Below are 27,480 nucleotides of genomic sequence, written 5' to 3'. Positions count from 1 at the left end.
TGTTAAGATATACTACTGTAAATTATCACGTAATTGTAGGCGACTATTCTGTAAAAGTATTACCCGTCATATTTTCTATAAAACGTTTCTTCAAAATATAAGAATGTAAAGTCTAATTCAAAGACCAGCTATAAAATTAATATTTCATTAGTTCTATCATTATTGCTGAAAAATGCGAAATTTAACTAAGATGTTTTAATCCATCTTAAAATTTACGAAACATCTTGTAATTTCTAGCTCACTTTGGACATATTCATCATATTGAGTTTGACATGCAACCACTCTGTTTGACAGATATTCATATTGATTGATTGGTTTATTAATTTAAAAAGTGCATTCTGTGTCTGCAACCACTGCATAAATAAAGAAACAGCTGGTATAGCACTGAAGTAGAAATCTGTAAAATAACTACTTAATGTTTTAATGTATTCATCACGCAAAAATAGAGTTATGGTATTTCACTGGTTTAAAAAGTGGCCTTTAATGGAAGTATGCGGTCAGTCGAATGTCAGTCATCGTAACATGGTCATTTTTATAGGTTTAGTGTATTTTTTTCTCTTTCATTGTCTCATTATACAATTTTGTAACTGTAACTTTATCTGTCATTGTACATGTTATCTTGATCGACTTGTGATTCTCAATTGTTTACTTGCTGGAAAAAAGTGACACTTTACCAATGTCAGATATAAGGGCGTTTGTAAGAATATTTTGTAATTTCTGGAAGTGAAGTAGAGGGACTACGGAAAAAGTCTCCTTCCGTAATTATTAAGCATAACAAAACTAAACACGAATTTACGCATTTAGGATAAGTTTCGAATTTATATAACAGTATCCCTATGATGACTATTTATGTATATATGAATATTACATCAATTCTAAAACCCGTTGCTGTTCCAATAAGTAAAACTAATATTTGTATTTATGTGTAATTAAACAAAAAAATAAACGAAGACAAAATGAAGACTATTGGTGCATTTCAAGTTATAGTATATATGATATGAGTCGATGCGTTCATTATTCATGTTTTATGTTAATACGTGTTCATAAATACTTTACGAACGTTCATAAACCTGTTAGCCAGTATTTATACATTCACATTTGCATATCTATAATTGGCTGTAAATGAAGAATTTCATTTTATATTTTCAGAATAGCCATGACAGGACATTTGTATAGTACATGTATATTTAAGAATTTTCAATATTTAACATTGCCTTTTGATACAAAGGTCTGTCACTCTATAGCGGATTTATATTACATACAATTTTCAAGGTTAGTTTTCTGCTGTCAGGATAAGTATGGTATTGTTGCTTATTTTTATGTTGTTTTTTGTTGTTTTGTGTGCTACAGGATTATTGTGTTAAATATTTACATTTGAATATTTTGGTATATACCAATGCATAGTTAGAATATTTAACCAAGTAGATGTTGGAATGCAAGTGCAATTTCTTTAAACGTAGATTTTTTCTACAAATAGCTGACCAAATGCAGTATTACAAGGACGTCATTAGTTTATTATGATATCTGATAAAAGTAGGGCACACTGTTTTTTTTCTAATAATCTTTTCTATTATGACCTTTAAGTTCTGTTGTACTTATTAAGCATTGTAAGCTGATTTAAAGATTAGGCAAATTGACTCTTAATAAGATCATGTTTTTAGAGATAGGAATGATATATACTTGGGAAACAGATTTTAGTTTTGCGTGCTTTGTTGGCAATTAAAACACGGTTTGAAGTTCAGATGCGTAGTAATTTTATCACGAAGGCCGAAGGCCTAAGGGTTTAATTATGACGCATATGAACAAAAAAAACGTGTTTTATTCGCCAACAAAGCACGCAAAATTAAAATCTATTCCCATTCTAACACGTTCGAATTACACAGGAAATGATATTAATCTGGAATCCTTTTTAATTGTAAATGGACTTATTACCAAAAGTAGGTCATTTTGCGAAATGTGTTAATAATCGACAAGACAATACAGGTAAAATCCTTTGTTTATGTGAAAGAAAATGTGTTAGAATGTTTCACAATTTATAGACATGATATATACTCATTTCAAATACTATTAGTATACTGGATACACATTTACGCTACTATGTGACAGATATCTATATAAATTACATTTCAGTATATTGCGTATGGTTACGATGAAAATAATTATAGGTTATTAGCTTTGTATCGGAAAATATGCACGAGTTCTACAGCGGAAATATTGCGTGATTTTATGAATGCAATATTCTTCCGCTAAAGAACGAATGCATATTTCCCGATGCAAAGATAATAACCTTTTTATTACATACGTATCTACACGTATAAATATTGTAATATCGTGAATTTGTTCAATAGACTGAATAACATTGACCATACAGAACTAAATAAAAGATTAAATGCAACGGCACTCATGAAATTACGTCACGTACCCGATATGAAATTCAGGCGTCAGTGTATGTGAAAATATTGACGTTTCCGGTTCCATTGTAACTTAACGGGGAATAGAAACGCGTATGTAATATTCTAACACGACCAGCGAATAACCTACATACATGTAGAGCAAAATCTATCTCGGGTTATTCTGCAATAAACCACTCGCATGCAGTGACGTCATCCGATCCAGGTGCGTAGCACGGTCGTAAAAAGTAGTTACAATTTTTTCTAACACTGTTGATACTAGCATGTCGAGATATAACAAGTTCCCAAGTGTGATTTATCGTAGAATAACCCGATTTTTTCGTTCTTATGCGAAACAATACATCACTTAGGCCTACGGCCTTCGTGATATTAAGAACTCAAAACACGGGTTATTTTACGATAAACCGCACTTGGGAACTTGTTATTTCTTAAATAAATTGTATTACATTTATACAGTCGCTTTAAAATGAACAGTTTAATATAGATTTATTCAGATGTGATTGAACTATGGGTTCGTTTTTTCTGTCCTCATTGAACTTAAAATCGTTTTAGGCAAGTTTTAATCCAAAAATTGAAACCTTTGTACATTTCTTGTTCAATAATAACAGTATTTGTATAAAGCTTGTTACCTCTGTCAGTTGAAAAGCTGCCTTTAATAGTGGATTTGTTCGGTATATAATCGATGCATTGTCTATCTATAAATGTCAGCCTGTGTAATATAACATGGATGTTTTACATCTAGTCATGTTTCTAGGTTTGTTATTTTCCACAGTTATCTCATATATATTTCAGTCTATTTATTTATGCGTTTAGTCTGTTTCTTTTCTCCAGATTATTTCCAATATTATTTATATGTTAATCAATTTAGTGCTTAGCAAAGGCAATGTGAGAAAATACCTAAAATATCAATAGCGTTAGTTCAGTAACTTGTGTTTTTATGATTCTTGATGGTAGTCAGTATGAAGCACAGATCATCTTTCGATGACAAATATAGCATTAGTCAGTCGGATAAGGATATATAATTTTAAAGCATTCGTTTGGAAGGTAAACGGCGGTCAGGTGTCAATTTTGAGTATGTAATAATTATTAGTGATGAGAATCGGACAGCTGAAGCAGAATCGATTAATCGGTCCGATTCTGATCTCTCTCCGAATCGATTAATCGAAAGAATCGGAACCGAAAGATCAATACAGACTTTTGTAATGTGGCAATATGGTAGTAACAGCAAACCTTTCTCAAGACTTTCAGATTATTGTATGACTACTTTTATTGCTTTTTATGAAAAATTATATGACACAGCTGCTGTACTGTACAGCCTTTAGCAATTGTTGGGCAATTATGGCCTAGTTGTTCGAATCTTTAACCGGCTGTTAACCTATCTGCTGGTTAGATCTTGATTCAAAATATTTGTCTTGATGGGATTTTTTTTTTATTTCACTATAAAGGCAGTCCTTAACTCAAAGATTTGTTTTTCATTTTTTTCTAAAATGTCGACATATAGCCTTAAAAGTTAACCAACCGATAGCTTAACCGGCTGTTCAAAGATTCGATCAAATAAGTCCAAACTGCGATCTGGGAGGAACTATTGGACCAAATGCAAATGTAACTAGAATTCATCTTTTCTCTATGACTCAACGCCTGGGATTCTTGAAAGTCATGCTAGATGCACTGCCAAATTTGACATGGAATATATGCTGGGGACATTGCTGGCAGGTCTGGAATTGGTTAATCAATTTTTTTTAAGTAAATCAACTATTTTGTATTGAAGGAATGATAAAAGCTTGTCAAATAAAATCTGAAAATTATTTCCAATTAGAAAAAAGTGGGTGGGGTACCTTCGTTAATGTACGCTTTAAAGCATATTTTGCAAACAGCTAAAGTAGTGTCAAGGTTTTCCTTAAAAGGAGCCAACACCCGGCATTCAGGCTTCATGCAGAACCCAAAATATTTCAAGGCGTCTGACTTTTTACTGCTAGGGCAACAATTTTTTTATTATTGTTACGATCATGACAGCTGGCCTGACAGCGTTCTCCAATTCAAAGAGCAGATATTTTGAAATACTAACCCAAAGATTATAAAAGAGCAAAAGTATTTACGCTAAACAGCGAGAAGTATCTGAAAAAGTCCTGAAAGAGGGATGTTTTTTTTTAACAAAATCAGCGACTAGAATCGATTCATTTTGGTCAGAATCGATGTCCCCGACTTTTAAACTTTGGCGATGATTAATCGAACATCGGCGACAATCGGAACATCACTAATAATTATGTCTCCCACATTAAGTAGGGAAGACATCTCGATTTTGTGCTGTCCGCCTGTCTGTCTTTCTGTCTGTGTGTCTACGAAACTCCTCCAACACAACCGGACAAATTTATACCACACTTCCCAGGGGTGATCATTGCCTAGCCTAGTTGTGTATATCGTTGGCATGTTCCAGGGGTGAACATTGCCTAGCCTAGTTGTGTATATCGTTGGCATGTTCCAGGGGTGAGCATTGCCTAGCTTAGTTGTGTATATCGTTGGCATGTTCCAGGGGTGATCATTGCCTAGCCTAGTTGTGTATATCGTTGGCATGATTGCCTAGCCCAGTTGTGCTTAGCCCAGTTGTGTATATCGTTGGCATGTTCCAGGGGTGATCATTGCCTAGCCCAGTTGTGTATACCGTTGGCATGTTCCAGAGGTGATTATTGCCTAGCCCAGTTGTGTATACCGTTGGCATGTTCCAGGGTGATCATTGCCTAGCCAGTTGTGTATACCGTTGGCATGTTCCAGGGTGATCATTGTCTAGCCCAGTTGTGTATACCGTTGGCATGTTCCAGGGGTGATCATTGCCTAGCCCAGTTGTGTATACCGTTGGCATGTTCCAGGGGTGATCATTGCCTAGCCCAGTTGTGTATATCGTTGGCATGTCCCAGGGGTGATCATTGCCTAGCCCAGTTGTGTATACCGTTGGCATGTTCCAGGGGTGATCATTGTCTAGACTAGTTGTGTATATCGTTGGCATGTCCCAGGGATGAGCATTGCCTAGCCTAGTTGTGTATATCGTTGGCATGTTCCAGGGGTGATCATTGCCTAGCCTAGTTGTGTATATCGTTGGCATGTTCCAGGGGTGATCATTGCCTAGCCCAGTTGTGCTTAGCCCAGTTGTGTATATCGTTGGCATGTTCCAGGGGTGATCATTGCCTAGCCCAGTTGTGTATACCTTTGGCATGTTCCAGGGGTGATCATTGCCTAGCCCAGTTGTGTATACCGTTGGCATGTTCCAGGGTTATCATTGCCTAGCCCAGTTGTGTATACCGTTGGCATGTTCCAGGGATGATCATTGCCTAGCCCAGTTGTGTATACCGTTGGCATGTTCCAGGGGTGATCATTTGTCTAGCCCAGTTGTGCTTAGCCCAGTTGTGTATATCGTTGGCATGTTCCAGGGGTGATCATTGCCTAGCCCAGTTGTGTATACCGTTGGCATGTTCCAGGGGTGATCATTGCCTAGCCCAGTTGTGTATACCGTTGGCATGTTCCAGGGGTGATCATTGCCTAGCCCAGTTGTGTATATCGTTGGCATGTCCCAGGGGTGATCATTGCCTAGCCCAGTTGTGTATACCGTTGGCATGTTCCAGGGGTGATCATTGCCTAGCCCAGTTGTGTATATCGTTGGCATGTCCCAGGGGTGAGCATTGCCTACCCTAGTTGTGTGTATCGTTGGCATGTCCCAGGGGTGATCATTGCCTAGACCAGTTGTGTATATCGTTGGCATGTTCCAGGGGTGATCATTGCCTAGCCCAGTTGTGTATATCGTTGGCATGTTCCAGGGGTGATCATTGCCTAGCCCAGTTGTGTATACCGTTGACATGTTCCAGGGGTGATCATTGCCTAGCCCAGTTGTGTATACCGTTGGCATGTTCCAGGGGCGATCATTGCCTAGCCCAGTTGTGTATATCGTTGGCATGTCCCAGGGGTGATCATTGCCTAGCCCAGTTGTGTATACCGTTGGCATGTTCCAGGGGTGATCATTGCCTAGCCTAGTTGTGTATATCGTTGGCATGTCCCAGGGGTAAGCATTGCCTAGCCTAGTTGTGTATATCGTTGGCATGTTCCAGGGGTGATCATTGCCTAGCCTAATTGTGTATATCGTTGGCTTGTTCCAGGGGTGACCATTGCCTAGCCCAGTTGTGCTTAGCCCAGTTGTGTATATCGTTGGCATGTTCCAGGGGTGATCATTGCCTAGCCCAGTTGTGTATACCGTTGGCATGTTCCAGGGGTGATCATTGCCTAGCCCAGTTGTGTATACCGTTGGCATGTTCCAGGGGTGATCATTGCCTAGCCTAGTTGTGTATACCGTTGTCATGTTCCAGGGGTGATCATTGCCTAGCCCAGTTGTGTATACCGTTGGCATGTTCCAGGGGTGATCATTTGTCTAGCCCAGTTGTGTATATCGTTGGCATGTTCCAGGGATGATCATTGCCTAGCCCAGTTGTGTATACCGTTGGCATGTTCCAGGGGTGATCATTGCCTAGCCCAGTTGTATATACCGTTGGCATGTTCCAGGGGTGATCATTGCCTAGCCCAGTTATATATATCGTTGGCATGTCCAAGGGGTGATCATTGCCTAGCCCAGTTGTGTATACCGTTGGCATGTTCCAGGGGTGATCATTGCCTAGCCTAGTTGTGTATATCGTTGGCATGTCCCAGGGGTGATCATTGCCTAGCCTAGTTGTGTATATCGTTGGCATGTTCCAGGGGTGATCATTGCCTAGCCTAGTTGTGTATATCGTTGGCATGTTCCAGGGGTGAGCATTGCCTAGCCCAGTTGTGCTTAGCCCAGTTGTATATATCGTTGGCATGTTCCAGGGGTGATCATTGCCTAGCCCAGTTGTGTATATTGTTGGCATGTTCCAGGGGTGATCATTGCCTAGCCCAGTTGTGTATACCGTTGGCATGTTCCAGGGGTGATCATTGCCTAGCCCAGTTGTGTATACCGTTGGCATGTTCCTGGGGTGATCATTGCCTAGCCCAGTTGTGTATACCGTTGGCATGTTCCAGTGGTGATCTTTGCCTAGCCCAGTTGTGTATACCGTTGGCATGTTCCAGGGGTGATCATTGCCTAGCCCAGTTGTGTATACCGTTGGCATGTTCCAGGGGTGATCATTGCCTAGCCCAGTTGTGTATACCGTTGGCATGTTCCAGGGGTGATCATTGCCTAGCCCAGTTGTGTATATCGTTGGTATGTTCCAGTTCGGTGTTTTTCAGCAGATTTATGGCTCTGCATTCGTCAAAATTTATGATGATATTATAGATATAGCCACTTCTCTTATGTAATAAGGCGGATTACCACCAAACCTTACGGGAGTAATCAGTGCCATGTCTGATTATGCATATTATCGTCACGTTCCGCTTCAGCAACTTACCTCTGACTTATGGCCCTTGATTTTCACCCTTTATAGTGTTTACACGACTTGCTGTATACAGTCAGGACTGAATTTTACCAATCGTCATGAGTGACGACAATATGCATAACTATGCTTCACATGATATTGTTGGAATGTTTTGGTTCGGAGTCTTGGCCCATGATTTGTGGTATTTTACAATTTCTGCACGGTAAGTAGTGGGAGACATACGTTTTTCGTGAAAAACAATTTCTAGTTGCTAGTTTAATTTTCCACGTTTCTTCTGTTAAGCTGAACTAACAAATAAGTTGAGGTCTTTAACCGCAAATGAACGCAAAAAGAGAAAGTATATACATGTACCTACCTTTAAATGTATACAATTCTACGTAAAATGTGTAGCGTATCAAATGGAATTATTCCGTTTGTTGTTACGGACTGGCAGATATATTTATTACGTCTCAATTTTGAATTGAATAGAAAGTTAAGGTATATTTGAATCAATAATATATTCAACTTACTTTGCCTTTCAGGATTAATGAAAACTTCACTTCGTATGATGTTAATCTTAATGCACAATGTCCACGGTGCTGTGTGATTATTCTTTAAAATTTGACTGTGGTTTACTTTTTTACAGGTTTATAGCATATTTTGCCTAGTGATATTAGATTAGTAATACGCCTTTCGAGTGTATGTGTTTCTTTGGACATGTTTTTCTTTGGACATAATTATGGTTGTTAAAGAAGACATGCTATTGCAGACAAACCTGTAATGGCTATGTAGGCCTACCTTCGTCAACGGATGTAAGTCACTTTTATTTTGAAAGTAGTTCCTGGAATATTTTGTTGATAATATTTATAGGTTATTAGATTTGTATCGAGAAATATGCACGAGTTCTGCTGCGGAAATATTGCGCGACTTTAGGAGCACAATATTATTCCGCGAAAGAACGAGTGCCTATTTCTCGATGGAAATCTAATAATCTTTTTATTACATACACATACTACACTTATAATTATTATATAAATGATATAAATTTGTTCTTTAGTCTGAGTAAAATTGATATAACGTCGTTAAAGAACTTTTAAACGCGACGACATGCATGAAACTGACGTCACAAATGACGTAACGCACCTGATATGAAATTTGAACGTCAATATGGTTTCAGGTTCCACTGTAATTTAACGGAGTTAATAAATGAGTATTTATTTCAACTGGATGTTATATCAAGATCCACTTCTCAAAGATCAGTTAAAACCGTTTAATAAGTTTAATCTAGCTTTAAATAAAAGAAATAACATTTAACGTAAAAAAAATGTGAAGCATCGGTCTTTAAGGTCTTGTTTTATATTAGGCTTGTCATGTTAACTTTTGGGGTTGAACTAATTCCAACATAAACTTTTTGGTGTGTAAGGAAATGAAACATAGAAAAAATGTCCTCAAAAATATCAAAGCACATTTTTGAGATATTGCATTTGGAATCATCTGAAGTAACGTTTACATCTACTACTTATTAGGGCCGTCACTGTGGACCATATGTTGTATTGTTCTTCTACTGGTAAACTACAGCATAAATGTGTTCTTTGAATATCAGTAAAAAGATATTTTAAGATCTCTAGCACTTACTGGTAGCTTACCTTTAGTATTTTATCATCTTTGTCATAAAGCGTTGGGGTGTCAGAATTCAGAACAGAATTTCTAACCAAATTTATACATACGTATTTCTACAACAAACTCGTCGGCATTGGAGTTAAACGGTTTAAACACCAAACATGTGTATCTCAAAGTCCGAAACAAGAAAATAAAACAGTCATAGGGCAGTTACTGCAGATCGGTGGGTTACTTGATAATATCAATATATGCTCGAAATTTATAAACAGTTACGATAATTATTCAGTCATGCTTCTTGAAGTGCTTTGTTATGCAATGCATGCATGTGTATAAAGAAATGATACTAATATTTTGTTTAATTGACTATATAGCAGATAGATTTGCAAAACTTTGTTAAATTAAAGTCTAAAGGAAGCTGCCCTTAAATATCACTTAATTATCATTGGGTTTCTTTTGAGGACTTTTTTTCTTGTATTGTTTACTTATTCAAAGATGATAAATTAGCAATAAAACTTCATGTTGGAATTAGTTTGAGGTTCGGACATTTTGTCTAGTAATATAACAAAGCTCGAACTTGGTGAAGCAAATCTTCATTTTTGACATAATATAGTTGTCATGTCATTCCTCGTAGCCGGAATAATCATTTACGTCAAGTGATAATGTCCTGTTGGACTTGCAGTCACTTTCAAGCTACGTCTCTGTCTTTCTCGTATTGATTGGTTTGTTTATTATAGTGTATTGTGTATCTGCAACTGCGGTGTACATAGCGGGACTCTTACGATATAACCATGTACATGTTTCAGGCCAGTGTGTTCCAAAGTGTATCATTTATCAGGAGTATAAAAATAAGAACAAATACAATTGTTGAATATAGTTATCGAGCCAAAAATAGAATAGTGTCAGCTGCCTTTAATGGAAGTGTTGAGGTCAAACGATACGCTAGGCCTATAAATGCCGGTCAGTGTAACATAACATATGGATATAATGATTTTGTTACAAATTACCTTTATAGGTTAGTGTTTTTCTTCTTTCATTATATCGACATTCAATTTTGTCACTACAATTACGTTTGCTATTATGTTTTTGTCCAATCGATTAGTAATCATGGACACTTTAAAATCTGTCAAGGATAAAAGCGTTTGCAAGAATATATTGTAATTGCTCGGTGTTATAAAGTATCCGTTTTCGCTGACTTCTAAAGGTGTTATAATATTATACAAAACTCGATGAACTATACATTAATTAAGGAAATGTTTAAGTATGATATTAAATTCCCTACTTTGAAGTTTTATTTATGAATATTACATGAATTATAAAATTCTTTTAATATTCGTCTTACAAAATAATTAATAAAATTAACATTCGGGAGTTTCATAATAAAACAAGAAATAAAGTGAATAAGTGTGTGATTACTGGTGCATTTCTAGTTAAATGATATAAGATATTAGGAGGCGATGTGTCTTTCTTCATTGATGCGTGCTTTCATAAATACGTTAGAAACATTCATGAAGTGTTAGCAAGTTCTCTTACTCTGGCATATGCAAACATTATAATTGAGCCGTGCCATGAGAAAACCAACATAGTGGCTTTGCGACCAGCATGGATCCAGACCAGCTGCACACCCACGCAGTCTGGTCAGGATCCATGCTGTTCGCTAACAGTTTCTCCAATTCCAATAAGCTTTAAAAGCGACCAGCATGTATCCTGACCAGACTGCGCGGATGCGCAGGCTGGTCTGGATCCATGCTGGTCGCAAACCCACTATGTTGGTTTTCTCATGGCACGGTTCAATTAATATAATATCACTATCCTAAACATCTATAAAAAGAAATCAAAAGTCAATACTCAGTAGAATAATCCTGTGTAACGTTTGACAACTTGTATTTCAAAAGAAGGTTTTACATTAATTCTGAAAAGGCAAAAATGAATACAGGAATTTGATGTAACTAGACCTTTCTATTCAATTAAACTATATAAATATAAAAGTGTCACATAATTAAATATTCGCATACACCCACGACTCTATTACATTCATTAAATCTATCTGATACACTGTTTGATTTGCTAGGTGTATAATTCATCATATAATTTTATAAATTGCAGTATACGAACTGACTTGCTCTTTTCTGTTCATTACTGTCATGCTGAAGACATCAACTTCCTTTTTCAGGAAAATAAAATCCGAACTTCATCGGCGTGAAGTTGGCAGTATAGCAGTAGCTGCAGTAGGAGCATTTAACTGCTGCTACTGCCAGCAGTTACAGCAGTTTAACTGCTGCTACTGCCAACAGTTACAGGAGTTAACTGCTCCTACTGCTAGGTGGTTTAAAATTCGTTCCTTGATTTTATATTTCTAAAATTCATTTATTTATTTATTTGGGTTTTACGGCGCACCAACACAATATAGGTTATATGACGCCAAACAGGAGTACAAATTTTGGTTTCACATCTCATTTACATCGAAATAAAAACATGCGGTATGGAATCAAAATTTGCATATCTGCGGGAATCACAGAGTTACAGCAAAACCAAGTGTTAAGACCCTATTAGTCGCCTCTTACGATAATGCAAGGGTAAGGCAGTGGTTCCAATTCTTTTCATACATAGATTGTTCCAGAACCACGTGGGGTTCCAAAATTCAAGTTATATCAATCTCCCTTACTGTACTTCGTCGAAGTTTACATAATAATCAACAGCGACTCTTACATCGTAACAGTATAACATTCAAGTAGAAATCGGCTTTAATTAAACATGCTTCTTGTATTAATTGAATGAAGCATTATTCTTTGAAAATAAATCTTACTTTTGTTTATTCCGTAAACAAATATCATTTCTTTTTTCTTTTTTCTCTTTCTTTAGGTTGCTTTAGAAGAACACTAATGGTTTCATAGCTAACAATTGCCATTAGTAGTTACGTACACCATTGCATATAGAAATCTCTATCTGAAACACAAGCTTATTGTTTGAATTGCGGAATCAAATCCTGTTTCCAGGGGAGGTGGGGAGGGACTAATTACTAGTTTGTGTCTGCCAAAATTTAATTTACATGTATTTTTTTCTTCGCATCTTATTCACATCACTTGATCTCGGGCTACACTATATGCAGCAATAATTACTAGTTTATATTCCTACGCCTTTTCAATACAGCTGAACACACGAATTAGAGTTTTCAACTATAAAAATAATAAACGGTTCAACCGTAGAAATAATGAACGCAAAAAGAGCAAGTCACCGCATAAAAGTTCAATTACATACTAACAATAGCAAAAAGTGTATCTGGGTGTCATGAACTTGTAGGTATATTTATTACGTTTCACGTTTTATATTTATGTAGTTAAATGAATAGATGGTCTTGGTATATGTGAATCATTTCTACATCTATTTCTGTATTCAACATTGGCTTCATTTCTTAATAGTGCTAGACGATTACTTCTTATAGCGTGTCTAACCTAGTGACAATAGATATGCTATTGGAGTGTTTGATTTTCTTTGGAAAAGTGGTTGATGAAAAAGAAATTATAAATAATCGTGTAATGGCTATGCAACTTAATTAAAATGTAAGTGAATTTTCTTTTAAAGTAGCGCCAGGCATATTTACTTTGTTGAAATCTAAGCATAAAACTAAAAATATAAATCTGTATCATTTCAACAAGCATGTTGTATTGGACCCAAATTAAAAAACAATCCCAAACAAAAAAAAAGATTGGAATGAATCGGTGTAATAAATGGTAAACAAATCGGGTGATTTGTTCACGATTTGATCACGATTCAGATGGTATGCACATGAGCTAATGAATCGGTGAAAAATCGTAAACAAATCGTTTAATAAATCGGTAACAAATCAGGACTTTAAATTGTTTTACTGAATAATGAATCGGTAACAAATCGTGTATGCTGAAGTTGAAATGAAAGGAATTTGGAAATCAGTGGCGCTAATAAATCGGTTATAAATCGTGCTAATGAATCGGTTATGAATCGTACTAATAACTCAGCATTTTTTTAAGGGACGAAATCATGGGTACAAAAAGTTTGAGGACGAATTGTAATTCTTTAGAAAGGGTAGCATTAACTATAAAAATGGCAAACTAAGTGTTCTAGTAAGGAAAGAACAACATGAAATATATAGATTCTATTTACAGTATAGCAATTGCAAAATTCAAAAATATGATACATATTAGCATCAGATCTAATTTATAAAATTTCTTTAAAATTGTCATGAAAACATATGACAATCTTGTAATTATTTCCTAAAAACTAAATAGCTTCAAATATAGTGTGAAGAGTTAATGTATGCACTTAAACATGTCCTTTTACAACTATATTAGACAATCAAACATTTGCACTTACTCCATAACAGTTAAAATTCCAGTATTTTAGAGGATGTGGTGTCTCTGTGTATTTCAGTTATCTCGCCAAAATGCATTAAAGATGGCTGACAATATACTCATGTTTCCCGCCCAAAAAGTCACAATTTTACTTTTTAATGAATCGGTAATAAATGGTACTGCACAAAATATTTGTTTCTAATGAATGGTAAACAAATCAGTTATCTGCAAAATTAATTGGGGAGGGACTTTCTCTGCAAAACCCGATTTGCTTCCGATTCATTAAATGAAGCGTAAACAAATGGTGTTAATAAATCGGCAAATCCCGATTTGTTCACCATTTATTCACGATTTTGATAGCATTTGTTACTTGATTTTTTTGTTTGGGTTAACATCTGCTTAACTGGTTTCAATTTTGTTAAAATGCCAAGGAAAAATGTATTGACTTAAAAAATGAAGAATCAGTACTAATCGCCTGCTTATATGTTTGCCTACTCTACCTTATACCGTCTTGACACACTTCCTGAACACCATATAGTGATTAACCTAGTAAAACCGATCCTTGTTCTGGGCAGTCCTCGTGACCGGAATAGTTATTTACGTCAAGTTATAATGTCGAGTTAGACTTGCAGTCGCTTTCAGGCTACGTCTCAGTATGGTAAACGTTCGTATTGATTGGTTGTTTATTATTCTAGTGTATTGCGTTCCTGCAGCAGCTGTATACAATAGCTTTTCAAACCTTTGCAAATTGTATTTTTTTCCAAAGTTAATAATTGATTAAGAGTATAAACTTGTATGATAGTAACATCAAAAATTATACAGAATTATCCGGTCAAAATAGAATAGTATTAGCTTTTGTTAACGGAAATATTCGGGTCAATCGATAAATAGTGTGATGCGAGTTAGTGTAATATATCATTCGGATATAATGGTTTTGTTATTTAACATTTTTATAGGTTAGTGGTTTTCCATTTCATTAATTCGTCATGTAAATTTCTCATTGCATGTATCATTAAATGGTTTGTCCGATTCGTTATTTTTGTTTGGCTGAACGAAAACATATTGGTCCTTGCCACTATACCAACTTTAGGTGATCATAACTTTTACAAGAACATTTTTTATAAATTCTCGAAGAAATATGGATTGGGAGTGTCCGTGCAGAAGCATTAAGCATTGATAAAACTTGTTATGATCATATACAAAACAGAGAAAATGTACACATGTTCCAAACGCAGCAAAATGTTTTAAGCATAACGTTATCCTCACTATCATGAATATTTATTTTTATTTTATGCAAATTTCTGTCTTCCATTTGTACGACGTGAACTCAATATATTAAAATACACAAAAGAGTCATTATTATTTTATAAGATACGACAAAAATTGAACATCAAGAACCTCGTTTACAGCCTATTTTAGGCATACATGTGAGATTATATTAGTACTTTTTAACAGGTTAATGAAAAGCATTAACATAAATGATAAATAATGAAATATGCAGTGACTCTTTATAATGTAATTTGTTTTAGCTGGATTGTAATGAAAGTTTTAAGCTTATTTGAATCACTCTCGGTTCTGTTTTACTTCTGGGAAAAACCAGTACTGACGTCATATGAGATGTGGTCATTTCGCAGCCCCATGGCAAGATTACTAAAGCGACGTATCAAATTAAAAAAAAAAAAAAAAAAAAAAAAAAAAAAAAACTATTCACAGAGCCTACTCAGTTTGATAACCTTCGCATATAGGGCCTAATCAAAAACTCCTTTTGTTTACTTTTTGTGAGTTCATTTTGTTTTGTTTAGAATAATACTCTAATCATTTTAAACTTATTTTAATGCTAGTTATCAGAAGTTACACTTTTACACATTTCATGTATTTTAAGCAAATAAAAAAACTATTGTCTTTAAGAATTCTTAAGTAATATGAAAATCAACCTGTGACACAAACTTCCGGATAGAACTGTACGAAAGTTCAAATTATTTTCTGCATGTATCTTTTTAACATACAAATAAAAATGAGTTCCAACTTTTGAAATAATGAACACAGAAAAAAAAAGTTTCTCATTGTTGAGTGCAGCTCATTCTATATAACGTTTTATCTGTCTAAGTACATTCATTGAGTTATTGGAAATATCCACTAAAATATTGCTAAACTTGGCTAAATTACATAGTCTCTCTCTTACCATAAGGTCATTTCCATCTTTAAATATTACATTTAGCCGGTAGTCCCGAATAGTCATATAAAGACAATTTCAAAATATTCTTTTCAGTTCAGCATTACATGAAAACACCAAACAATTTCAAGCCTCCATGTTGCAAATATTCTATATTTAACAAGCAAATATCTATGTCTTTTTTATTGCATACATGTTATCATAGTATCTACTTTTTAACACAAATGAAGTTCATTAAATGTGACACTTACCTTATTAGCAAATAAATGTTAAGTTTCAGTGATTTTGCTCACTCGTACGTTAGTATCGGTATTATTAGCCATATTCTCAGCAGTGAGAAATATTGTCTAACAATTTAGATATACATCATTTGTAAAAATTGATATATAATATGAATTGTAATTGTATTATTATGTCAAAATGTAATATGTCACACCTTCTCCACTTATATGTATTCACTGTTCGTCATATATTATGTAAATGTTGCCACCATGGACTTAAAGTCCAGTGGAATATATATGAATAAACTTGAAAACTTGAAACATGTTAATTATTGACATAAAGTTATTGTTATTTTTTCTGTGTTTGTTTTGTTTTACATTTTTGTCTAAGCTAATATGTAAATAATTGCACTAAAGAAGACCCGTTACTGATGTTGACAAAACTTATGGGTCAACCCTTTTACCTGATATGTGTACGAATGCCGCCTCGATAGCCTAGTGGTAGAGCGTCCGCTTCGAGTGCGGGAGGTCGTGGGTTCGATCCCAAAGACGTGAAAAATGGTACCAGCAGCTCCCTTGCTTGGCGCTCAGCATTAAAAGGGAAAACTGGACTCTTCTCTCATACCCTCGTGGCGATGGATTCCGTCAGAAATGAGGTGTCGAGAGTGATTGATATAAGTTGTAGAACTTGCTTCGCAATCGACCTAAAATAAATTATGTATAAACTAATGCAGTTGACAATTTATTTAAAAATGTATTGGCAAAATATTTTTTTACTAAACTTATAACATAATACCGAGTATTAACGAGTTTAAAATAGCAGAATAACAGAACATATTTTATTTCTCACAAAAACTATAAACAGTTTCTAGTGACAAGCAATAACATTTTAATATTCACTTGATAACGACATTTAAGTTTTAAAAAAGCGAAACTTCATTATTTTCCATTGTCTCTTCCATTTAGATGAACACTTCAACCGTAGAAATAATGATTTTATGTAATTACATTCAGTTTACAAAATATTTTGGTTAATTATTCATTTCCTTGCATGGGGTACACGTGGGTGTATTTATCAACAATGTACAATTATGCCTGTATAGAAAAAAGTGGTGACATTTTGTTTCATCAATTGGTATTAAAGAATTTAAGAGCGTCAAGTCTACTATTTGGGGGTAATGAAGCCTAACTACCTATAAAATGTTTGTTTCAAAATCAGTTTTCTGCTTTAAGAATAAGTAGGGTTATTTTATTAAATATTTGCTTTTGAATATGCTTGTATAATTACCAATGGATGTTAAAATATTTAACCTGGGGCGTATTAGATTTGTGGTATGCTTGCGTTTTTATATGATGTATTTGGACATGAAAACTGCCGGATATTATTAGTTCTTATTCAGCCTGTAATGGTTCACATTTCTTCAAAAGCAGATGTTAAAATGTAAGTTTTACTTTTTAAAGGTAGTTTAGTTTTTTGTTTAAATATAGTGTACTTGTAAGCGCGATATTAGTTTATATTTGATACGAGAAATAGATCTAGTACATGAGGTATTTTCTCATTACCGCTACATAGTTCCGTTGCACCTGTTAAGCCTTCTTAAGCTAGTCTAAAGCTTACATGTTTGGACACAAGTAGTTTTGTTGTACCATGTTTTAGAGAAGTGTAATGGGTAATTATTACATTGTTTCCCAATGTATGGTCTAAATTCGAGGAGAATAATAGTGTGTTGGACATGCAGTAACGCAATTCATGATTTAGCAGATATCACGCTTAATATTTACATGATTTATATGTTCGCCATGTAAAAATCTGATCCGTTCTAATATTAGTTGATGAAAGTCAGTATCATAGCATGTATACCTTTAGTCAATGAGTCCCTCGGCCTGGAACACGGATATAAAGTTCAAAACCATCATGGGACGGCATCAATCAGTCCCGAGACAACACAATATCCTTCATTTGCTTCATTTGTATATCTGAACAAATAAACTTATTGAAGTCTTCCAACGTCAAAATAATGATGAATGAACAAGTAATTTGTTTGAGGTTTTCAAACGTAAAAATAATGAAGTTAAAAAGAGCAAGTCATTGCCTAAAAGTTCAATTTATTCAATTATAGATATAAAAGCAAATAGTGTATTCGTTGTATGCTATGGGCTGGTGGGTATATTTATTTTCGTTTCATCTTGCTATGTATGTATTGAATAGAAGGTCTAAGTACATTTGTGTCATTAATAAATATTAAATTTTATGAATTTCTATATTTATATTGATGTTGGCCTTTTTGGAATCATTGAAGCCATTTTTATTTCGTATGTTTTTTTTTCCATAATACACACGTTTCCATCGTTCCACAGGATTATTCTATTAAATATTGACTTTGAATTAATTTGTAGAGATGTGTATAGAATATTCAGCCTTAATGATATATGCCCGCCCTCTAGACTCAATAGGGAGAGCGCAGATCTACAGATCTCGGGGTCGTGAGTTCGAGCCCTGGGAGAGGCGTATGTTCTCCGTGACGATTTGATAAAAGGCATTGTGTCTGAATCTTTCGTCCTCCACCTCTGATTCATGTGGGAAAGTTGGCAGTTACTTGCGGAGAACAGGTTTATATTGGTACAGAATCCAGGAACACTAGTTCGGTTAACTGCCCGCCGCTAAATAACTGAAATACTGTTGAAAAACGCGTTAAACCCAGAACAAACAAACAAATTAATGATATACTTTGGACACGTGGTTGTTTTAGAAGAAATGGTATTGTAAATAATGGTGTAGCTGCTTAAATGCAAGTGGTTTTAAAAGTAATCAATGCATGGCATATTTTAAGAATTTATTTTCAAAGCATAAGAATGTAGTGTTAATACTAATATCATTTTAAATATATCCCAAAATTCCTGTTCAACTATAGCAGTCACTTTCAAGCTACTTCTGCGGCGAATATTTATATTGATTGGTTTGCTGCTGTAAGTATAAAAAGTTTAAGATATAATATTATCGTAGCTGTTTACTGTTTCAGGCCTACATGTATCATTGATTCGAAACAATAAAGCTATTGAATAGTGTTAGTTGATACATTGTATCTTTAAATGTCAACCGGTATAACGTAACATCTGCATTTAATGAGTTTGTTACTTATCAGGCTTTTCTTCTTCATTCATTACATGATCTGATCACACAATGTGATCATTGTAACTTCATCTGTCACTGTACGTTTTGTCCGTAGTCCAGTAAGTGATTGCTTGTTTTTTTTTTTGTACACGTATCAATACCGCCACTATACCATTTGTGTGTGATTGGGTTTTGTAGTGATGTTTTACATATGAATGCGACTGTGAAAAAAAATCTCAGTGCACAACCTGTTTTAGCATTATGCAAAACTATATAAATATGGATTTACTGCTTGAACTATCAGATCCGTTATAGAGTGCGTTTTTTCTTCAATTACCCCCTCTGTGACAAATGCTTATTTATAAATATTACGTCAGTTAAATAATCCTTTTGCATCGAAAGAAATAATTGAACATTCGTAATATTAATAAATGAACAAAAATAAAACGAAAAAAAAATGTGAAAACTGGTTGAATGTCAAAACTAAGATACGATTAATGAATCCATGCGTGTTTCATTATACGTCTGTCATATTAATGTGGTTCATAAATACGTCACGGACGTTCATACACCTGTAAGCAAGGTTATCCATACCTAATTAGAGATGCATCCGGAATATATGCAATATGATTTTTTTGGCCTCTGTATATTTCATTAAAGAAAAAAAAATTACGTGGGTTTAAGCTTCAAACAAAAACAAAACAAAACAGATTTCTTATCTAATGTTAATAGCCAACTGCCAAAGAACTATCAAATAAAAATGTTGAAGACGAAATTATGGAAACAATTACTAAATATCACTTGTTTGAAGAGGGTTTGTAGTTTTATTTTACAATAATTGCGAAAGCTACAGGTATTTGCTAATTACAGACAACCAGATATATAAAAGTGTTTTCAACCGTAAAAATAACGATCACTGAAGGAGCAATTTACTGACAAAAATCGCAATTTGGATGAATTGCGCATAAAAAGAAGTATATCTGGGGAGTTGTTGAACATTAAATATAACCTAAAGACGTATTTATTTATCGGCAAGCCTGTACGTGTATAATCTAATCAAATTCCACTAGTCTCATTACTTAATATTCCATTTGATTTGGACAAATTGAATATAGAATTAATGAAGTCTTTCGTTGAAATTTAGTAGTGCTGTAGTAAAGTGATCTGACCGCGGATTGATTATTTAAAAGAGGCGAAAAAGTTAACGTTTTGGGGTAGTTTATACTACTGGGTTATTGTGTTAAATATTGACTTTGGATTATTCGTGTATATACAAATAGATGCATAGTTAGCCTACATAGTGATAAATAATATACCTGGTATTGTTGGCGAATATAAATACATTTTATATTTGTTTGTGCATTATATGCTGGATTGTGTTCTGTAGAAAAGATTACTACACTGTGTATAATCATGTAACAGAAGGTCAGTATGTTTAAATGCTGGAATGTTAGTATATTTTCTTCTCTTTGAAATAATTTCGTTAAATTTACATTTGTATCGCGTACAACTTTCCCTTGATTAATAAATATATAAAGCACACAGTCATTGCTTTAACTTCTAGGCAATTAAGACCTTAAAATTAATTGTCCTTTTCACGTGAAACTCGACTTTAGTGTAGAAAATCGATCTATATTAAATTGTAATATCATGGACGTATCATTTATTGTGTTTGGATGATGTGCATTTGCTTTCAAATTTTACAAACCTACCTATCGTTAAAATGATACTAAGTTTGACGTCATTTTTTCTACTCTTCAGTTTGTTCATACATGTATAGATTGCCTTCTAGCTTATTGTTACATGCATTGAAATTGATGGTTTCCTCAATCAATAATACTGTCTGCAGTAAGTTTGCAGGCAAATTTGGCGGCAATATCCAGACATGATCAATAATTTATTTCTAGTTTCTTTACAGACCAACGACGCATCATATATTTGTTATTTTGTAGTTTCGTGGAAATTCTCAGAATGGAAGCTTGTATCGGTGCATCTACAGCTCATGTTTTAAAGGAAGATTATGCCAAAATTAATTTTGACGTGTCAAGATTTTTCAGATAACAAAAACATGTTCCAGATTTGACATGAGTAAAGATTTATTTACTTGCTTAATTTTGCCGTATAAAATAGTTTACTGTCAAATATGTCCTTTTCAGAAAATGGACATGAATATTGTAGAAGAAATCGAAATAGTGGATACAGGAAATGACGTAGACCTAATGCAGCAGGTGCTCCGGGACGACGAGAATTTTATTCGAAACGTGTCACAGTTTTTCAATCAGAAAGATCTCAGTGACGTCACGATCACTGTTGGTGAACAAAGCTATTTCGGACATAAGTTTGTTCTTGCAAAATCTAGCGATGTCTTCCGAACGATGCTTTACGGTGATGGCTGGACTCAAGGCCAAGATCAAGAACTGATTCTAACAGAGAGTGACGAGTGCCAAGCAGTATTTGACGTTTTTCTACGATTCATGTATACGGCGGAAGTGACCGTTACCGTGGATACGGCGGTTGGGATTTTATGTCTGGCCGACAAATACAACGTAACGTCATTAAAGTCATTATGTGTGGGATATATGATTCAAAACACACAGTCACCTAGGGTACACAATGCCTTACACTGGTATAACTGGGCAAAAGCACTACATCTTGAAGATCTGGTTGAGTCCTGTACTAAAACAATTGCATGGAATATTGAAGCAATACTTGGCTCAACCGAGTGGCATAATATGGACTTACAGTTTATTCGGGATATTCTAAATAACTCGGGCCTGGTAGTAGCCAATGAATACTTGCTTTACACCGGTTTAGTTTCCTGGTTGCAGTATGAATCACACGAAGAAAACTTAAGAGAAAATGCAGAGGCTCTCTTACCGCTGATTCGGTTTCCGCAGATGTTAGTGAGTCAGTTGTATAATATTGAGTTATCTGATTTTTTCGAGCTGCCGGAAGTAAACTGTATCTTAAAGGAACTTGTAAATAAAGCATACAGGTACAGATCACTGTGTCCTACACAAGTTAAGCTCGATGTAACGTTTGACGGACCGTTTTACAAGCCGAGAAATTACATGGACCTTGCTGTTGACTCGGTGCTTATGCAAAATACGCTACGATTCGGAATACAGGTGGATGTGCGCACATATGCCGGACCAGTTGTGTCTGAAAACCGCAACGGAGAGTGGAAAATTACGTACAGAAAACATGAAAATAACTGGACTATAAATCTGTTTTGTCATGAATCTGCCACTATTAACGGTGAAGCCTTTATCGAAGTGTGTGTTCTGATATTTAATGATGAGGAAAAAGTTATACAAGTTGACATGGTTCCGGCAACAGTCTGTACAAGGACAAACAACCTTGGACTTAACGTCAACGTAGACAATCCCGCCGCTTCGAAAAATATGGTCTTGTTGATAAAACCCGTACCGCATTAACTGCATTTATTAGCACATTTTATACTAAGATGCCTGAACTAAAATCACTTACAGCACGGGAACTTTCTTTCCGTATGTGAGAGTAAAGTAAGTAAGTAAATAGATATTTTATTATTGCGACATGTGCATATCATAATATCAATATAATGATATTTCAAACATACAAAAGTGGGCCTCGAAAGCTGGCCAGTCATATTTGAGCAACATTTTCTGACACTTTTCAGTTATTATATGTTCTGTTAGAGGTATATTTAAGGAACAGTAAGACCCATTACATACAGTTAGATCCATATCGGAAATGTATATTTCATTACTGTTTATGACATTTTGTAGTTATCTCCCTTTTCATCAAAAGTGCATTATTTCTTCTGATTTCAAGGTAATTTCTAGTTTTACATTTGTATTTGATAAATACTGAGATATTTCAACTACCTGAAAAAATGCAAGTTTTAAAACAGCGTGTAGCTTCGGAATTAACTTAATTGTCAATCCATCTTGGTTTCGCAACCAAGATAGACAAAGGGAGGTAATGATAATTTTATAAACTTGCATTTCCAATGAATTTTGGCAAATATATGACACATATGAAATAAATGGCATACAGTAATGTGTATACTGGATATACAGAAGTCAAACAGTAAAAGATCTTTGCGGGATATGTATTCAGCAAAAGTTAATAGGGTCTTATGTAACTATACAAAGTCCGTTCTCTCAAAACATTGTTAAACTGATAATGATATGAATATACACAAAATTATGTACAGTGCGCACGCGCGCGCGTGTGTGGAGTTTAAACGGGAACTACCAGTTCAAGAAAGTGGACTTTGACTCTGTCTTCAAATGTATGTCTTTCAAATTAAAAACACTTGGAACATATAGGTTTTATGTTTCATTATGCCCCTGACCCCTTGAGTGCAGCATATATTAATTAAAGCGTCCGTCCGTCCGTTCCTTCGTTCGTTCATCACGGATTCGTAACCGGTCAGTAACTATGTCATCCATCAAGGGATTTTAATTCTGCTTGGCACAAATGTTCCAAATAATGAGTTTTAATCCTTTTACTGTTTTTTTTTTCAACACTGCGGCTCACTGAAATAACGAAACCCTGCACAAATGCATACAGAAAAGTACAAATTATCTTAAACTTTTCAAGTTATTCAAACTACAAATTTACAGTAAATGGAATTCTTGAGTTGGCTACACCAGACCTTTGCCAGTCAAGTTTTAGCCAAATCATTTGTCAGCCTTTTCAGAGGCACACAATGTAATATCTAGAGTGTTAAGACGAGTTTCTTATTATTTGACCCAGTTACATAGTTTTTGACCCCAGAAGACTAGTAAGATACTCATTCGAGATTTTACTAAGGATAACAATCTGACTAAGTTTCATTAATTAAGTCTAGGCCAAAATTGTGACATTAGACTGTTAACAGTAAAAATGCTGACGATGGACGACGTCGGACGAGGGACACTGAGCGATCACAGTAGCACACCTTGAGCAGTTTGTGCTAAAACACTCATTTAAGAATTATTGCGGAATTAGGTCAGCCGTTTCAGAGACAGAGAAAGAAGAACTTCCTATTATTTGACATACTAAGGATAACAATTTGATTAAGATAGTATCTTAGCAGTGAAAATGCTGGCGATGGACAAAGACGGACGAGGGACACTGGGTGATCATAATAGCACACCTTGAGCAGTTTGTGCTAACAGGAGGTAAACACTCGTTTAAGAATTATTGCGGAATTAGGTCAGCCGTTTCAGAGACAGAGAATGTAGTATCTAGAATGTTAAGAAGACTTTCCTATTATTTGACCTGGTGACCTAGTTTTTGACCCCAGATGACTCGGTAACATACCCATTTGAGATTTTACTGAGGATTACAATCTGACTAAATTTCATTAAGTCTAGGCCAAAATTGTGACCTATAGACGTTAACAGTAAAAATGATGACGATGGACGACATCGGACGAGGGACACTGAGGGATCACAGTGGCACACCTTGAGCACTCTGTGTTAACATGAGGTAAACACTCATTTAAGAAATTATTTCTAAATTAGGTCAGCCGTTTCAAAGACGGAGAAAGAAGAGTCTCCTATTATTTGACATACTGAGGATAACAATTTGACTAAGATAGTGTGTAAGCAGTGAAAATGCTGGCGATGGACGATGATGTAAACACTCATTTAAGACTGAAAAATATGCGCTGAAACAATACACTACTTTTGAAAAAGTGCATGCCCCCATACCGCTTCATTTGAATGGTGGAGTAAATGTTTGGCCAAGTCTTTCATAACCTATATGTCATGGATCTGAGAGCAAAAAATACCCTATTGATCACCAAATGTGACATTGGTCCTTGATTTAGGGACAAAGTGAAGACGGCTTATCTGTATCACGCCGTTTGACGGGATTCGGTCTGAATGAGAGAAAATATGTCATTAGAGATGAAATTAAGGATGCCACCCAGATTGCTACACCCTTTATTGACGATGCTGTAAGTATATAGTGTTAAAACATCCGATAAACGCCGAAGCACCATGTGGATGCATAAACAATGATCTGTTGGCAAACAAACTGTCATTGACTATTAACAGGTCTGAAAGGTCAGAAATTAAAATTAAAATATAGTATATGCATTAAACAAAATGTTAAAAATATTTGGGTGAACAAAGGCTCAACAAACATTCAGACAAGTAGCAATGATCGCCACAGCACGTCAGCCGAGCACACGTGTACCAAGCAAAACAATTATAAAGACAACTGAACAAAAGGGTGCTGAGTTGGACTCTGATAATGATATTGATTCAGGTATGCCAGTAAACTAGGAAAGACGTGTTATTCAGAATGTTATTGGTATTCTTTGCAGTACCAGAAGCATTGTTGACTGTTAAATAGAATTCTTTCTTGAACCACAAAAGATGAAATGTGGGTTTCATCTCCTATCAAAATCCTGAGTTGGAATATACCTACAGATATTCAGACATAATATTTGTACCAATATCAAAAAGGATTTGGTTGAACATATGTGTGTATAAGATTTTAATGCTATTACGATAGATGAAAGCACTGTACAAAAACACCTCTTAACGGATGTAGGGTGGCCAATAAGAAAGTTCTTAGGGAATATTGATGCTGAAGATGGAAAAGAACAACTACCTGAATGAGTTCTTAGGGAATATTGATGTTGAAGATAGAAAAGAACAACTACCTGGATGAACTCCATATTGACACATCAAGAGAGGGTTTATTGGCGACCGATGGAGCAGGACAATGATGGGTAAGAAGACTGGTGTAGGAGATTAGGTTAAGTCAAAATATTCTTTCGTAGTACACACTCATTATTTTATTTGACAGGGTCTGATGACAAAGTGCTTGAGAAATTCAGATACAGGTTTATAATTTATTGAGTGCACCCAGTAATGTTACAACTGTGCTGAGGAAGATGCAAGACCTGCTTGAAGTACTGCAGTTAACCCATAGCTCATAGATGGAACTTTGGGTAAACTGAAATATGTCAAGTCAAATGATGGCATCTACCTGACAGAAATGAAAGCATGCAATAACATTGAAATTGATAATACTTATGAGACAAAATATGCCACTTGAAATGAGGAAAATGTTTGATGGTACAAGGACAGTACTGAAATGTGGCAAGCTATATGTCATATTTACAGAAAAAAAAACACCAACATAAGGTTGAGAAAAGAAGAAAGTACAATATTGTCCACTAAGTTTTGTGTCAAAGGGTCATACAGATGCATCCTGACAAAAGACCATGAACTAGGGCTGTGTGTCAAAGGGTCATACAGATGCACTCTAACAAAGGACTGTCAGTCAAGGCGATGTGTCAAAGGAATCTCAACTTATGTTATGTGTAAAAGGATTGCTGGTAAATTGGCATGAAAAACAAATGTCAGCTACGACTGTCTGTCAAAAGGTATTATAGATGCTTTCTGACAAAGGACTGGCAGATAAGACTGTGTGCCTATGGTCCATGCGGATGCATTATGATAAGGACTGTCAGCTACGGCTGTTTTTTAAAAGGCCATACAAATGAAAAAACAACAACAGTTGTTGAAGGACATCTACGTTCGACTATTCGACAGCCTAGTCAACTGAAATAATATAAAAGTTAAAAAGGGGCATACTTATGTACAAATGCAAAACAGAGTTGTGGACCTGTAGAATGCAAGTCAACTCATCACAATGGACAAGTGTGTGGCATTTCAATCCGTTCCTATTAGTGGTTACTGAGCTACCAGCTAACATAAAAATGTTAAGTCGTAAAGGGGGCGTAATTTGTAAACATGCAAAGTAGAATTATAAACCCTGTGCATTGAATGTCAGATGATGACAGTGAACACGTGTGTGAAATGTCCATCCATTCCCATCAGCGTACTGAGATACCAGCTTATATACAAAAACTTAATCAAATACTGTTAAATCAATAAACGGGCATTATTTTGTAAAAGTGCAAAGTAGACTTATGACACCTGTGCACTGCCAGTCAGATCATCACAGTGAACAAGTATGGGACGTTTCAATCCATTCTCTTTAGTGGGTACTGAGAAACAAGCTGACATACAAAAGCTGAACCAAAAATTGTAATGTCGAAGAAAGGGCATAATTTTGTAAAAGTATAATTGAGGTATGGAACCTTTGCAATGTAAAAACAAAGACAAATATCAAACAGGGAATGCCACGTACCAAAATCGCAGCCTCCCCAAAACGAAACCTACAGCACGCAAACGTGCACACCACAAACACACACACATACACGTGCACACACACAAAGCCAACACACGAGG

General features: G+C 35.3%; 1 protein-coding gene across 7 annotated transcripts; it reads left to right on the top strand.

Annotated features, from left to right (window-relative positions):
* The first annotated feature begins 1,145 nt into the window (after positions 1–1,145).
* On the top strand, positions 1,146–23,538 carry LOC123556232 (BTB/POZ domain-containing protein 17-like). Of its 7 annotated transcripts, none has more exons than XM_045346832.2 (2): positions 1,146–1,272; positions 21,388–23,538. In XM_045346832.2, the coding sequence occupies exon 2, from the start codon at positions 21,391–21,393 to the stop codon at positions 22,666–22,668; it is 1,278 nt and encodes a 425-aa protein (XP_045202767.2). In that variant the 5' UTR covers positions 1,146–1,272; positions 21,388–21,390; the 3' UTR covers positions 22,669–23,538. The 7 variants fall into 7 exon arrangements, with proteins under 7 accessions (XP_045202767.2, XP_045202766.2, XP_045202761.2 ...); XM_045346831.2 differs by lacking the exon at positions 1,146–1,272 and adding an exon at positions 3,100–3,165; XM_045346826.2 differs by lacking the exon at positions 1,146–1,272 and adding an exon at positions 10,174–10,412.
* Positions 23,539–27,480: the final 3,942 nt, after the last annotated feature.

The sequence above is a fragment of the Mercenaria mercenaria genome, chromosome 5 (assembly GCF_021730395.1).
Source record: "Mercenaria mercenaria strain notata chromosome 5, MADL_Memer_1, whole genome shotgun sequence".
NCBI classification, from domain to species: Eukaryota; Metazoa; Mollusca; class Bivalvia; order Venerida; family Veneridae; genus Mercenaria; species Mercenaria mercenaria.
Note: the sequence above shows the minus strand (reverse complement) of the source record. Positions and strands in the feature narration are given on the sequence as shown.